The sequence below is a fragment of the Nestor notabilis genome, unplaced genomic scaffold (assembly GCF_000696875.1).
Source record: "Nestor notabilis isolate BGI_N333 unplaced genomic scaffold, ASM69687v1 scaffold20169, whole genome shotgun sequence".
In the NCBI taxonomy this organism is placed as follows: domain Eukaryota; kingdom Metazoa; phylum Chordata; class Aves; order Psittaciformes; family Psittacidae; genus Nestor; species Nestor notabilis.
Window position 1 is genome coordinate 1 of NW_009945304.1, and position 12,409 is coordinate 12,409.

The window sequence follows — 12,409 nt, forward strand, 5'->3', positions numbered from 1 at the left end:
GGGGGTGTTGGTTGATGAGAAGCTCCCCATGGCCTGGCCGTGTGTGCTCACAGCCCAGAAAGCACCCGTGTGCGGGGCTGCAGCCTCAGAGCGTGAGCAGCAGGTTCAGCCTGGAGAAGGGGAGGCTCCAGGGAGACCTTAGAGCAGCTCCAGTGCCTAAAAGGGTTACAGGAAACCTGGAGAGGGGCTTTGGACAGGCCAAGGGGAATGGCTTGAACCTGCCAGAGCGGAGCTTGAGATGAGCTCTGAGGCCGAAGCTCTTCCCTGGGAGGGTGCTGAGGCGCTGGCACAGGGTGCCCAGAAGTGTTCATGCTTTGATTTTAAACGCACAAGCTGTAAGACACTAGATTCTAGGATCTCTTTTTCATTCCTTGATAAATTTGCTCAAGATTCACTTCTCTGAAGCTACAAGCGTGTGCTCAGTGGCTGACTCAAAGATCTGATGGGGTTTGTTGGGTTTTTTCCCTCCCCCAGATATCTCCGAAATGGGAAGGAGCGCCAAGTCCTACTGTGAACACACAGCCCGGACACAGCCCACGCTCTCCGATATCGTGGTTACTCTGGTGGAAATGGGTGAGTGGTTGATGGGACCCCCTGATTCCAGCAGCCTGCACTGCAGAGCTGGGTGTGCTGTGTTGGTAGGAAGCTCTATCCCCCCCATTCTGGTGTCTGTGGGCTCCATATCGGTGCTGTGGATGCAGTATGAATATATACAGAGTACATCATCTTCTGTCTTATGTAATTTGGAGCCCTTGTGAAAAAACATAGTGAAGCTTAAGAGGGGTGATTTGGGGCAGGATAAACTCCTGGTGTGATTTCTGTTTCCTCTTTTGTGTTTCAGGGTTCAATGTTGAAACGCTTCCCGCTTATGCCAAGCGCTCCCAGAGGATGGTCATCACTGCCCGTATGTGGGAAATCCCTTCTCTTCTATGCAGGAAACTGGAAATACTTTGGCATTCCTCTCTGCTGGTGTCCAGAGAGCTCCAGCGTTTTTGGTGGAGGATGCAGGCCAGTGCTCCTGGCAGTGCTGGTTGGTTTAAGGGCACTACAGGACCCCTTAGGTGGAGGGAGGCAGCCTCTGCTGAGTCAGTGCCTTTGCTGCAGCATCCTCCGTGCACATGAGAATCCTCAAGGCAGTTTTGTTCTCGTTGTGTGGGAGAGAGGGGTCAAGTAACCCATGTTCCCTTTTGGAATGAGAAACCCAATGGGAAATTACTGCTTATGGGATGTGCTCTGTCCCTGTTATAGGGGGGGTCACAGCTCAGTTTGGGCTGGCACTTTATGCCTCACTTTTGGTGGAATGAAGCCACTGTCTCTGTGTGTGTGTGTGTTTTACTGCAGCTCCTGTGACAAACCAGCCCGTGACTCCCAAAGCCCTCACAGCTGGACAGAACAAGCCACATCCATCCCACATTCCCAGCCATTTCCCGGAGTTTCCAGATCCTCACACTTACATCAAGACACCAGTGAGTGAAAAAAAGATTTTTTATGCCATTTGGGACCTGTTTGAAGTCAGTGACACCAGGACTGGTGTATTTTTACTGCAGTGCTTGGACTGGTCATCCAAAGCATTGCTTCTGGTTTAACATATCACTTGTTTGCGGGTTGCACTTGCTGTAGGTTTCTGGCCAATTGACATCTGTAGCTCTCTGAAAATCCATGTTGGTGGTGTGAACTTCAGCTGTCTAATGGTGTTCTTTGTCCTTCTCTCCCTCCTCCACAGACGTACCGGGAGCCTGTGTCTGATTATCAGGTCCTGCGGGAGAAGGCAGCATCGCAGCGGCGCGATGTGGAGAGAGCTCTGACCCGCTTCATGGCTAAGACAGGAGAAACACAGAGTCTCTTCAAAGATGATGTCAGTACGTTCCCCCGTGAGTACCTGTCAGTGACAGCTGAGCATAACTCCCTTACGAGCTCTTGCTACTGTAGGAGGCGAGTGCTGAGTGCTCACCTTGTGTTTGCCCTTCCAAGGCACAGGAAGGCTGGGAAATGAGGAATTCTCCATTTAAAATGGGAATGAAAACCAGAATCAAAACCAAATGGTAGGCTTCCACCCTCACCAAAGGCTCGCTTTCTTCTGCTGGTGGCTGATTAATTTCAAAGCTCATCCCAGTCCTGTCTCTGCGCCTGTAGCTGCTGAACGAGTGATTTCTTCTCTCTCTCATTTTTGTGGTAGGCAGTGGAGGTTTTCCTGTTTCTCTGTCCACAATGCAGAGAATTCCCACTTTCCCAGGCTCACTGACGGCACAGATGCCAAAGTTATCTTAAGGGGAACTAAACAATGCTTATGGAGGTCAGGAAGGATTTTTAATGTTGCTGTAATGCTGTGTCCTTGGCTGGAAACATAAAGGGACCTCAGGAAACAGAAACATAGAGACCGCCATCTCTTAGGGGCAGGATATTTCATTCCTGATTCCTGGGACCAACAGGAAAAGAATGTCTGTGTTTAAAACCAGAACCAGTGAAAATGCTTGGTCTAAGTAACTGGTTGGCTTTGTGCTTCATGATCTCTGAGTTGAGGAGGTTTCTCCCAACTTGCTGACTGTGTCCTTTTCCCTAACCCTAGTGATTGCTGCCAGGCCTTTCACCGTCCCCTACCTGACAGCTCTTCTCCCCTCTGAGCTGGAGATGCAGCAAATGGAAGAAACAGATTCATCTGAGCAAGACGACCAGACAGACACAGAGAACCTGCCCCTGCACATGAGCACGGTACGCTCAGCCGGAGAGGTCGAGGTCTCTTGGGCCTGACTTTCTTCAGCTTATGAAACCTGGTTCTTCGCCTGTGTTCCTTGCAGCTGGGCAGAGTGGGTGGGAAAAGGCAGCGTGGGTTGTGTTTTACCAGGTGTAAATGGCTAAACACTGTCATGGTTCTTTAACTTCCTGCAGTGTGCAATGCAAAATGAGGTTGGATGATGACCTTTCAGTCCAACCTTTGTTTCAGTGTGATTGTCCCACATGGTTCCTGAAGAGGGTGGTCTTGTGTTAGAAATCTGGAGTCCTCACCTTTAATGCAGCCCCTTGTGTGCTGCCGTTTGTCTTGGTCGTTGCTGTTGATGATGTTTTTGCCCGTAGGTTATGTGGTTTGAACTTCTAAGTCTTGTTTAACCTAACTTTAGTTGTTTATACATATGTTGGCAGGATGATTCAGGCCCTGAGAAGGAGAACACTTCAGTGTTACAGCAGAACACCTCCCTGTCAGGCAGTCGGAACGGGGAGGAGAACATGATAGACAACCCCTACCTCCGGCCAGTGAAAAAGCCCAAGATCCGCAGAAAGAAGTGAGGTGTGTGGCCAGTTGGCTGCTCAGAGGAAGAGAAACCTGGAGGGGATTTCATCTTCACAGCGGTGGGTGAGAGGCATGGAGCAAGACAGGAGAGGCAGAAGCAGAATGAGCTCTCTCTGCCTAGTGAACTGCACTCTCATCCTGGTCTGCAATGCTCCCTCTTCTCCCTCTGCTCTCCTGCTGACTTGGAACGGTCAATTGCCCTGAAAGCATTGAAGGCCACTGGGTTCCAGATGGGAATTGTCTGGTTTACTTTGGTTTGTTCTCACTGTCACAGGATTTACTCTGTGAAGAGATGGGGGACATGGAGGTTCTTGCTGCTCAGTGCTTCCCAGCGGGCTCTGCAGGATACAAAGGCATAATTCATTTGTGGCTGGCTGGCGGGCTAGAAAAGAAACTTCTGCAACCAACCCTGCCTGGCCCTGTAATCTAAGGAGCATGTATTAACAGAGACAGAAAAATCCCAGAGAGGTTTTTTTCTTTGGATTCTTGGCAGGTAAAAGCAAACAGACCTTTCCTTTATAAACTAAAGGCAGCTGATGTGTTGGTAAGAGTGTACAGAGTGAGGATAGCATTTTATTCTCACTTTTCTGTCTGCAGCTGCACTTCAAAGTGCTAAATGTGGTGTTTACCCTGTTCTGCTTTGCAATTGTTTTCCAGCAGTGTGAATGGCAGGATTCAACAGCTGCTTCAGGCTATTTTTCAGTTCTATTGTTAGTTTCAACACAGCACAACTCCTTTGAGAGTTCATGCCTTCACCAGCTGGTTTGAAGGATGCTGTGCTAAAAAACTTGGAATGTGGAATAAAGCTGTATTGATAAAGCAGTCCCCAAGGCCATTCTATCAACTGCACTTTATTTTGTCCAAAACACAAGCTTTTATCAATAGAAGTTGCTCTTTTTTTTCCCCGCTTTATTTCCCTGGAGCAGAAGACTATTACAGCAGTGAAAATAACTGGTGATGGGAATATTGTAATTGTTAGCTCGCTCTGGAGGGCTTTGCTTTAATTTTTCTCAGCCTTTTCTTAGGCAAAATATAAGTTAAATCTCTTTGACAAAAGACTCCTGTAGTTTGGTCCAGTCTCCAGAGCATCTCTTCCGGATGAAAACATGGTCCATGTAGAGGGAGCAAAGACTGCCAGGCAGCTCGTGGTTTCCTAGAGCAGTAGCTGAGTGCAAGAAGCCTGTTGCAGTCCCCAGGGAGATCAGGGTTCTGTGTGTGTACATGTGTGCAGTTAAGGCATCCTCCCAGGCCTCCCTCCTCCCCAGCACTCAGGGAGGAGGGAGATAAAAAGGAGTTATTGTTTCAGTGAGAATGGAGGTGTTCCTGCCAAACATTCTGGACTCAGGCAAAAGAAGCCCTGCGTGTGCCATTGTCACTTCTGCTGGTGCCTTGGTTGTACAGAATAACAAATGTACAGAGATGTTGTGTATGTATGTATATATAAAAATGTTTATCTTTTTTTACTTGGATTAAGCATTTTTTCGTAAGGAGAAAACCCCTGGCTGGGGAGGGGAAAAGTGTAGAATGAAACCAGTGATTTTTATGTTCCTAATAAAAGAAATTTTATCTCCTACAAGCAAAACTGGCTGAGTCCTTGAGGTTTTAGGAGTGGAAAAGCATCTGAATGCCGTAAAACCCAGGTCTTAAGACAGTGCAGGCTCCAGTGAACCGTACCCCTTCCTTCAAGAGGTGGCAACTGCAAATCAGCAAGTAAATCCCTTTGTGACAGCTTGTCCTGGGTTCAGCTACAGCTGCTGCTGCAAAGCAGTCTCTTGTGGTTGTGAAGGGGCCAGCGTGCCTACGAAAGACAGGCAGCTGTTGCAGTGCAGATGTGAGAGCACTTGAAGACCAGAAGTGGGCAATTGGAAGAATACATTTTGGGTTTATAGCTGAAACTGGGCTACAGGTAAAATTTGCTACAGAAACATGTAAATAGACCCAAAATATCTGAAAGCCTGCATTGTGACTGGTAGTTATAATGAGAATGATTGTTGCCTGCTCTTAGCTTTCCCCTGAGGCCAAATCAAGCCTGTGATCACACAGATCGAGTCTGCGTGTGAAGGTCTGTAAACGTTTACAGCAATCCCTAGGGTCTGAGTTGTACATTACAGAAACAACTGATGAGGAACACCAGGACCTTTCTGATTCAGACTGCATTTATCTTAATTAGCAGCATGTTGCTCGCTCTTTGGGAGTATCTTCATGGCAGGAGGGAAAAAGCTAGTAATGCAAAAACACATCTTGCAGGGTCTGGCCCATCCCATCCTCTTGCCCTCATGTGTGTGCTACTTATTAGAGCTACTGGCTGTGCACAGAGCCATTATACTCTTCCTGAATGCACCTGAGGGCTGCTGTGTGCCCTGTGGCAGCACCAGGTAAGCACAGTTAGTGACAAGAAAGCTCTGTTTTTGCAGTGCTTTTATTTGGAGAGGCTGGGTAGTGCAGATGAGTGTCTTCAGGAGCAGGGGGGAAGCAAAGGGGAGGCCTGAGGTGCCCCGCTGGAAGCAGGGGGACACGGCAGCAGCTCTGGCTCCTCAGTTGAAGTATAAGCTCAGGTAGGCCACTCGGTTCCGGTGTCTCCTGAGCTCTTTGTCTATGGTTATCTAAAAGACAACTATTAGATATTGGCAATGACAAGTGCTTCAGAACAGCACAGGAAGATGTGAGATGGTGTCAAGAACTTTCAACCTATGTTTTAAATCAGAAAGGTTTTGTTCTCAGCAGAGCTACGTTGGCGAAATCTGTGCTCTGGGTTTCTCTCTTTGTGGATGGAAACTTCAAGAGCAAATTTCTTAACAGAAAGGGTTTGAAAAGGTTTGAAGGGTCGTAATTGTTTTTGCAAACCAGCATTTTCTGATAGCAAATCACTTTATGTCTTGTGCCCCAGGCTAATAGAGCCATGTACCCAGCAGCCCAGTGAGGAAATGATGACAAAACAGAGTGCAAACATGATGTAGCCATACAGTTTTCTCTGTCAGAAGCATCGAGCTGGGAATAACATCCCTTTATCCCTGTCCTTACCTTCTGTACCTCCATTTTCAGCATCCTCTTTGGTGGCATCGGCACTAAAGACCAGTCTGGAGACCCAAACTTCATCGGCCAAGTGATACTTTTGTGTAATTGCTTGTCTGCTTTGTAAGTTCCAGGTCTAAGGAAAACAGGCACAAATTAGCTTGTTTCTGGAACTGGTGTGTGATGTTTGCAATACCAGAAGTTACCTGCTCTACCTTGATCCATGGGAGAAACGTATGTTGTGGTATTCTAGTCATCATGCAGGACTAAAGCAGGGAAGCTTTTTGAAGATGATAAAAAAGCATTTCTGGGACCTCAGGAACGTGTCTCCCATTTGTGTCATAGTATTTCTCTGTGCTTATTATGAAAAAGGTAAGAAAAAGAGTTACTTTACCCAGGGAATAATTCTCTGTCTGAAGGCTTATGTGGAAATCGTGGTGTCTTAGTGGAGAATGGAGCATAGGCAGGCTGGCATTTCCTCTCTTTCGTCCAGAATGGCTGGTACTTCGCTGGGCTGGGAGTCACAGTCTACAAGAGAGATTTCTATAGGGAGCATTTTGTTCTGCACACCATTCCTACATGCTCTGAGCAGGCAGCTGGGCATCACAGACCTGCTGTTCAGTGCATGCTGTGGCTGCTCTGATGGCATAAACCCCCCAGAATAGATCAATTCTATACTCCCTATCCTTACCCAGTGTGTCCTATGATGTTTCTCCTAATAAATGGTTGTTCTAGAGAAGCTGGACCAGAAGACAGCACGTTTGTTCAGGCAGGATAGCTGAGCTCCCTCCCTGATTTTGTGCACTTACATGTGTGTGTATGTGATACAAAGGAGTGTGTAACTTACTTACAAACGCCTGTGTCGATGTTGCCAGAGCTCATATGTTCAGTGATCAGTCTCTAGGCTCAGCACCTACCACTGGACTACGTGCAAGCAGATCTACAGCTGCTGGATATATTAAGTTGGAGGCAGTCCCAGCAAAACCAACAGTCTATGTTGGGAACAGCCTCTTGCAAAGCTGCAGCTCTGCCACTTCAATATGTGCCTTTCTTACCTGTGGCTGTATTTGGAAGCGCTGGGCTGTCCTCGCTCCTATCACGTAGCCTTTGATGCTCAGTGGTTTGTTTTCCAAGGAGTACCTGAAGCTGCTTCTCTGCAATTCAAAACAAGTGTCTTGCTGACACCATTTGCATTAGGGGAAGGACAGAAAGACATGAGCAGCAGATGTTATTCCTATGAATTCCTCCCATTGCCATGGTCTTGTTGCTCCTGCACTATGTGGCTTCTGTGAAGGAAAAGCTCCGAGCATGAAAACTGAACAACTTACCTCTTGGCTCAGGTAACAGCCTGGCCCAAGGGAAGGCTCTCCCCTGATGGACTTCAGCTGGGCCCCCAGCCTGTCTGGAGCATCGTGCAAAGGGAGTATTTTCCGCTCTTGGCATGTTCCAAATGAGATCTGCTTCCACACGTCTGTGAGACCAGGAGACAAACCCATGTGGAGGTGACCACTTGCTGCTTTTTTCCCTTCTTAAGTCCCTGAGGCTGACCATCCTTTTATCTCCCACGTGGGAATTTCGCCTGACCCTGGCTATTTGTGCAGGGTCTGCCCTTTCGATGCCTGTTCCCTCCTTCCACAAAGGCTTCTTTTTATCCCGACCTGAGCAAAGAGTAGCTTCCCAGCCTGGTTCTGGGAAAGCCCAATGCCACCAGCGAGCTAACTGGGTGCCTGCAGGGCTCACCTCTCGGTTCCCCCGGTGCTGCCATGCTGCCAGGCTCAGGATGTGTGTGTACTCTCCAGTTGCTATAGACACGGAGCAGGGAGTGCTGGAGGGAATGCTGTTGATGGCAGCGCCGGAAGGGTCAGGGAAAAGGGAATTAATAATGTCCCTGTGGATTGTGCTGTGATGATGACTCTGAGGAGCTGCTGTTTTCACATTGTAAAGTTATAGGGGATAGGTCTCAAGGGAAGCAGTCAGAACCCTTCTCTGTGATCTCCTTTGTGACACAACCCCATCTGCCCTGTTGTCTGATCTTTTTCCCTCTGCCTGGCTCTCCTGCTAGGGCAGCAAGAAACCCCTGGAGAAAGCCATCCTGGAATTAAGACCACTTGTGGATTCAGGCCCTTCCCCAAGTACAAGTGTCATGAGAGAATCGGGGAGGACCAGCAAGATGAGTTGAAACAACGAGGACACTTTTGCAGAACACTTTATTATCATCATTCTTATTATCATCCCTCTTATTATCACCATTCTTATTCAATTAGCTCAGAGGAGCCTGTTTGCTGTGACAGGAGTGGCATCTTCATGGCCAGTTGCAGCAGGAGCAGCTGGTATCAAAGACGAGATTGCTCTGGCAGCTCTGCACATAGGTTTCTCCATTCAGGCAGTTGTAGAAGCTTCTCTGGCTGGTTGGATCTGCATAGAGGCCATTGGCCTTGCCAGCACAGAAGTTACTAACACTAGAGCCCCCGCTCTCACTTCCACCTGCGTTAGAGGGGGGCTCAGCGGCAGGAGCACTGGGCTGAGATGCAGACGCAGAGTCTGAAACAAAAGCAGGAAAGGGTTTATTTTTGTCTTCACAGACTCTCAGCCCTCCACTCCCCTCAAAGGCCCTTTAGTGGTGGGGTTGGCTGTTACAGAGTGTTCCCCCAAAGCCTGGCCTGGTTCACAAGCAGGTCCAAGTTACAATCTCCCTCCTTTACCCCAGGAGATACAGAGTGAAGGAACCTTTCTGGGGCAATCTCTAGTTGTGGCTTCCATAGGAAGCCTTTATCCACCAACCCTCCAGGGACGAAGGTTCCCGGATCTCTGAAGCCCTGCGTCAGCAGTGAGCTGGGGAGTCGCCTTCCAGAAGCACACACTACTCAAGCTACTCACTGCCATTCTGCAGACCAAGGCTGTTCTTCAGGGTGGTGATCAGGGGGTATTTGCCCTGCTGGCAGAAAGAGCCAGTGAAGTCATCCAGATCAAGGGCCCAAACCATAGCGCCTCCAAAATTGTTCTTCTTCAACCAGTCAACCTGTTTGGTGCCAGGGGAGAAACCCCAATGAGTCCCAGGACCTGCTATTGCAGAAGGTCTCTTGCCTTATTATAGCACACATCCCACCATACCTTGATGTTGAAGCTCTTGATGTTGTCATAGCCAACCCACTCGCTGCCGCTGTAGGCATAGGGCACATCCTGGGGGGCATCCCAAGCCTGGGTGGCTCCAGACTTCAGGAATGTGCAGATCTAGGGCAGAGAGGGAGAAGTTAACAAGTGTCCTGCACAGAAATAGTTGGGATATTACATGGGCTATAAATTCCTTGCTGTGAAGTTTGAGGAGTGTTTGTGGTGGGGGTGGCCGAGGTGGGAGGGAACACACATACCTCGTAGTAAGCCAAAAACCCAGCCTGCCTTGTGTAAGGTCCAGCTGGCCCAGGTCCTGATGTTGGTGCCCCAATAGCAGTGTTGGATGGGCTTTGGAGGTTGAAGGTATGTCCATAGGTTGGGAATCCAACAAGGAGCTTCTCAGCTGGAGCACCACTGTTCTTCCAATAGTTCATAGCATATTCCTGTAACAAAAGCCATCGTGATTCAAGTCTGTGCTGAGATTTGTAGGCAGGAAGATGACTTCTGCATCAGAGGCTCCCAAAATACACTTACAACACTGAAGTAGGTGTTACCATCACCGTAGAGAGGGCTGTTCTCCCCAGTTTGTCCATCCCCAGAGGTATAGAAATCATAAGTCATCACATGGATGTAGTCCAAGTACCTGTGGAGAACATTGTGCACATCTATCTCCTGGTCTCCTCAGTCACCCGGACCTGTTTGTTCCTGTTTACCCATCTCTGGCCATGTCCCCACTTGCTGGGTACCACCTGAAGGAAGTGTCACAGAAACGATACCTGAGGGTTTGCTACTCACTTCCCAAGCTCAGGAATCTGGTAGCCAGCCTGGATGTTGGAAAGTCCTGCGGCAACGGCTGCGGTGACCATGAGACGGGGCTTGTTGACCTGTTGGGCTTCCTGCTCAAAGGCTGCCACCATTTCCTGTGAGATGCCAAGAAACAGGATTCACACGGACTCTCTCGGCTGAGGCTTTGCCCAGGGCTCTGGCCAGAGCTGTGTAGAGCAGAGGGCTTGGCCAAAACCCACCTTAACCAGGACGGTAAAGAGAGTCTTGTCCTGGGCTGGGCTGCCTCTGGAGCCAGGGTATTCCCAATCAATGTCCAGCCCATCAAATTGATTCTGGCGCAGGAATTTGATGACGGAATTGATGAACGTCTGGCGGTTCTCAGGTGTGGAAACCATTGTGGAGAACCTAGGGAAGCAGAGCAGGACGGAGTTGGGGTTTGGTTGGTGCCTCTTTCCCCCTCTCCCTCCCTTTCCAGGGTGCCATTATGGGAAGCAGATGGTTTGAACTTACTGGGCTGTTCCAAAATTCCATCCTCCAATTGCCAAGAGGGTCTTCAGATTTGTGTTCCTGCAAAGGAAGGGACAGGAACATGTTTTACTGCAACTGGCTGATGTAGCTGCCTTTGTAGGCACCTTTTGGTGTGGAACCCGAAGAGCAAGCCCAGAGCACTCGGTGTCACTGTCACCACGCTCAGAGGACTGGTGGTGGCCTGCTCTGTGCTCCCCATCACTATCTGCATCCCTCCACCATGGATTGTGCTGCCTTTGTGAGGAGAATAGACATTGCAGAAGAGGACAGGACCCTTGGTACATACCGGTTCTTCAAGCCATTGAAGGACTGGTAAAGGGTGTTGTCGTTCCATTCGGAAGTTGTGATCTCATTGTTGGACATCCCAGCAAAGGCATAGATCAGATGGTCACACAGGAATGGGTCGATGTTGTCAGGCAGGAATCTTCCCAAGCCAGGCCTATACTGGGCCCAGTTGGTGAAGTAACATGACAGCACATAGGCAGTGCCTGCAGAGAAACAGAGGAGGTGGGGTAGGTCCGGGAAGCACTGGGGAGATACTGGGAACTACAGGCAGAGTATTGGATCTGATGAGGAATGGCTGAGCAATGTTTCCTTCCAGGGGAAGGAGTTCAGAGGCAGTGAAGTAGAGCTGTTATCCCACTGAGAACTGGCTCTCCAGGGCAACACTGACTTGTTTCCTTCCTCCTATGTTTTAGTAGATGAGTTAGTCTAAAGTCTATAGTCTAAGATGAGCCTCTTGTACCCTTCAGCTCGTGAATCAGGGTCTCTTCCCAAAGGGAATCTTTCTCCTTTGCTGCCATGTATGGAAGAACAGAGGCAGAGGGATCTCATGTGAAGTGCTGGGAGGTGGAAGGCTCTTGGCGTGTTTGCTGGGCAGCCTGTGGGATTGCAGTGATGCTGGAAAGGGGTTGGTAGGGTTGTTTTCCAGAGGAAGCACTTACCTGCCTGGGCATTCAGCAGCAGGGCCAGACCTTTACAGGAGAAAGGTAAAGAACAAAGGCTTTAGCATTTGCACTTAGAAATACAAAGTTCCTGTGCAGGACTGGACTGAACCCCCTAGAACCTTATCTTGTGATCCCTGTTCTCTCTAAACCCCACACCAATTCCCAAGCATGGCTCCCCTGGAGGTTTCTATGGAAGTGGATAACATTTGTCAACTGATTTCAGGTAAAAACACAGACAAAAAACTAAGCAAGTGACAATGCAGTAGTTTGATTTGGAGAGTTTTGTTCAAAAGGCACATTTCAATGTCAAACAGCTGTTGAATTCTATTCATTGCAAAGCGTAACATCCCTCCTGAGAGTAACCTGCTGTGTCTTCGACAGAAAAGAGAGTGCAGCATTTGTAATCCCCCCCAGATCCCTCCCAAACCATGAGTATAACAGTGAAAGAGCCACAAATCCTTGTCATAAAGGTAGAGAACTAAGTTTTGAAGCGGGACTTACTGGTGAGCAAAGTGAGCTTGGCCATCTCTCACCAGCAATGAGGTGGTGCAGGCTCTTGCTCAACTTTATACGCTCCTCTCCTTCCGTTCTAGTCTTGTATCAACAAAGATGGACAAACATTACTAAGGCCAGTAGCACAAAAGAGTGATACCAGGACATTGCGCGGTGCCACGTCGTGGTGCTGATGCAGAACAAGATTGGATGGGTTTATTCCTGGAAATGTTTTCACCTATAGGCC

The 12,409-nt window shown here is 48.8% G+C and overlaps 3 protein-coding genes across 3 annotated transcripts; 1 reads left to right on the forward strand and 2 right to left on the reverse strand.

Annotated features, from left to right (window-relative positions):
• Window positions 1–474: 474 nt before the first annotated feature.
• Window positions 475–3,282, forward strand: TAF8 (TAF8 RNA polymerase II, TATA box binding protein (TBP)-associated factor, 43kDa; the record flags this gene model as incomplete). Its single annotated transcript, XM_010022811.1, has 6 exons — window positions 475–573; window positions 842–904; window positions 1,342–1,466; window positions 1,724–1,871; window positions 2,567–2,709; window positions 3,139–3,282. Coding segments are annotated over 6 exons (722 nt in total), but the record flags the coding sequence as incomplete, so codon positions are not given.
• Window positions 3,283–5,820: 2,538 nt separating this feature from the next.
• On the reverse strand, window positions 5,821–8,063 carry PIFO (primary cilia formation). Its single transcript, XM_010022812.1, has 6 exons — window positions 8,039–8,063; window positions 7,627–7,769; window positions 7,354–7,452; window positions 6,693–6,826; window positions 6,308–6,434; window positions 5,821–5,889 (listed from the first exon to the last, which is right to left on the reverse strand). Exons 1-6 carry the CDS (start codon window positions 8,061–8,063, stop codon window positions 5,821–5,823), a joined length of 597 nt encoding a protein of 198 aa, XP_010021114.1.
• Window positions 8,064–8,600: 537 nt separating this feature from the next.
• On the reverse strand, window positions 8,601–12,196 carry CHIA (chitinase, acidic). Its single transcript, XM_010022810.1, has 11 exons — window positions 12,172–12,196; window positions 11,668–11,697; window positions 11,010–11,211; window positions 10,706–10,762; window positions 10,435–10,600; window positions 10,205–10,329; window positions 9,944–10,052; window positions 9,667–9,852; window positions 9,410–9,529; window positions 9,176–9,317; window positions 8,601–8,839 (listed from the first exon to the last, which is right to left on the reverse strand). Exons 1-11 carry the CDS (start codon window positions 12,194–12,196, stop codon window positions 8,601–8,603), a joined length of 1,401 nt encoding a protein of 466 aa, XP_010021112.1.
• Window positions 12,197–12,409: the final 213 nt, after the last annotated feature.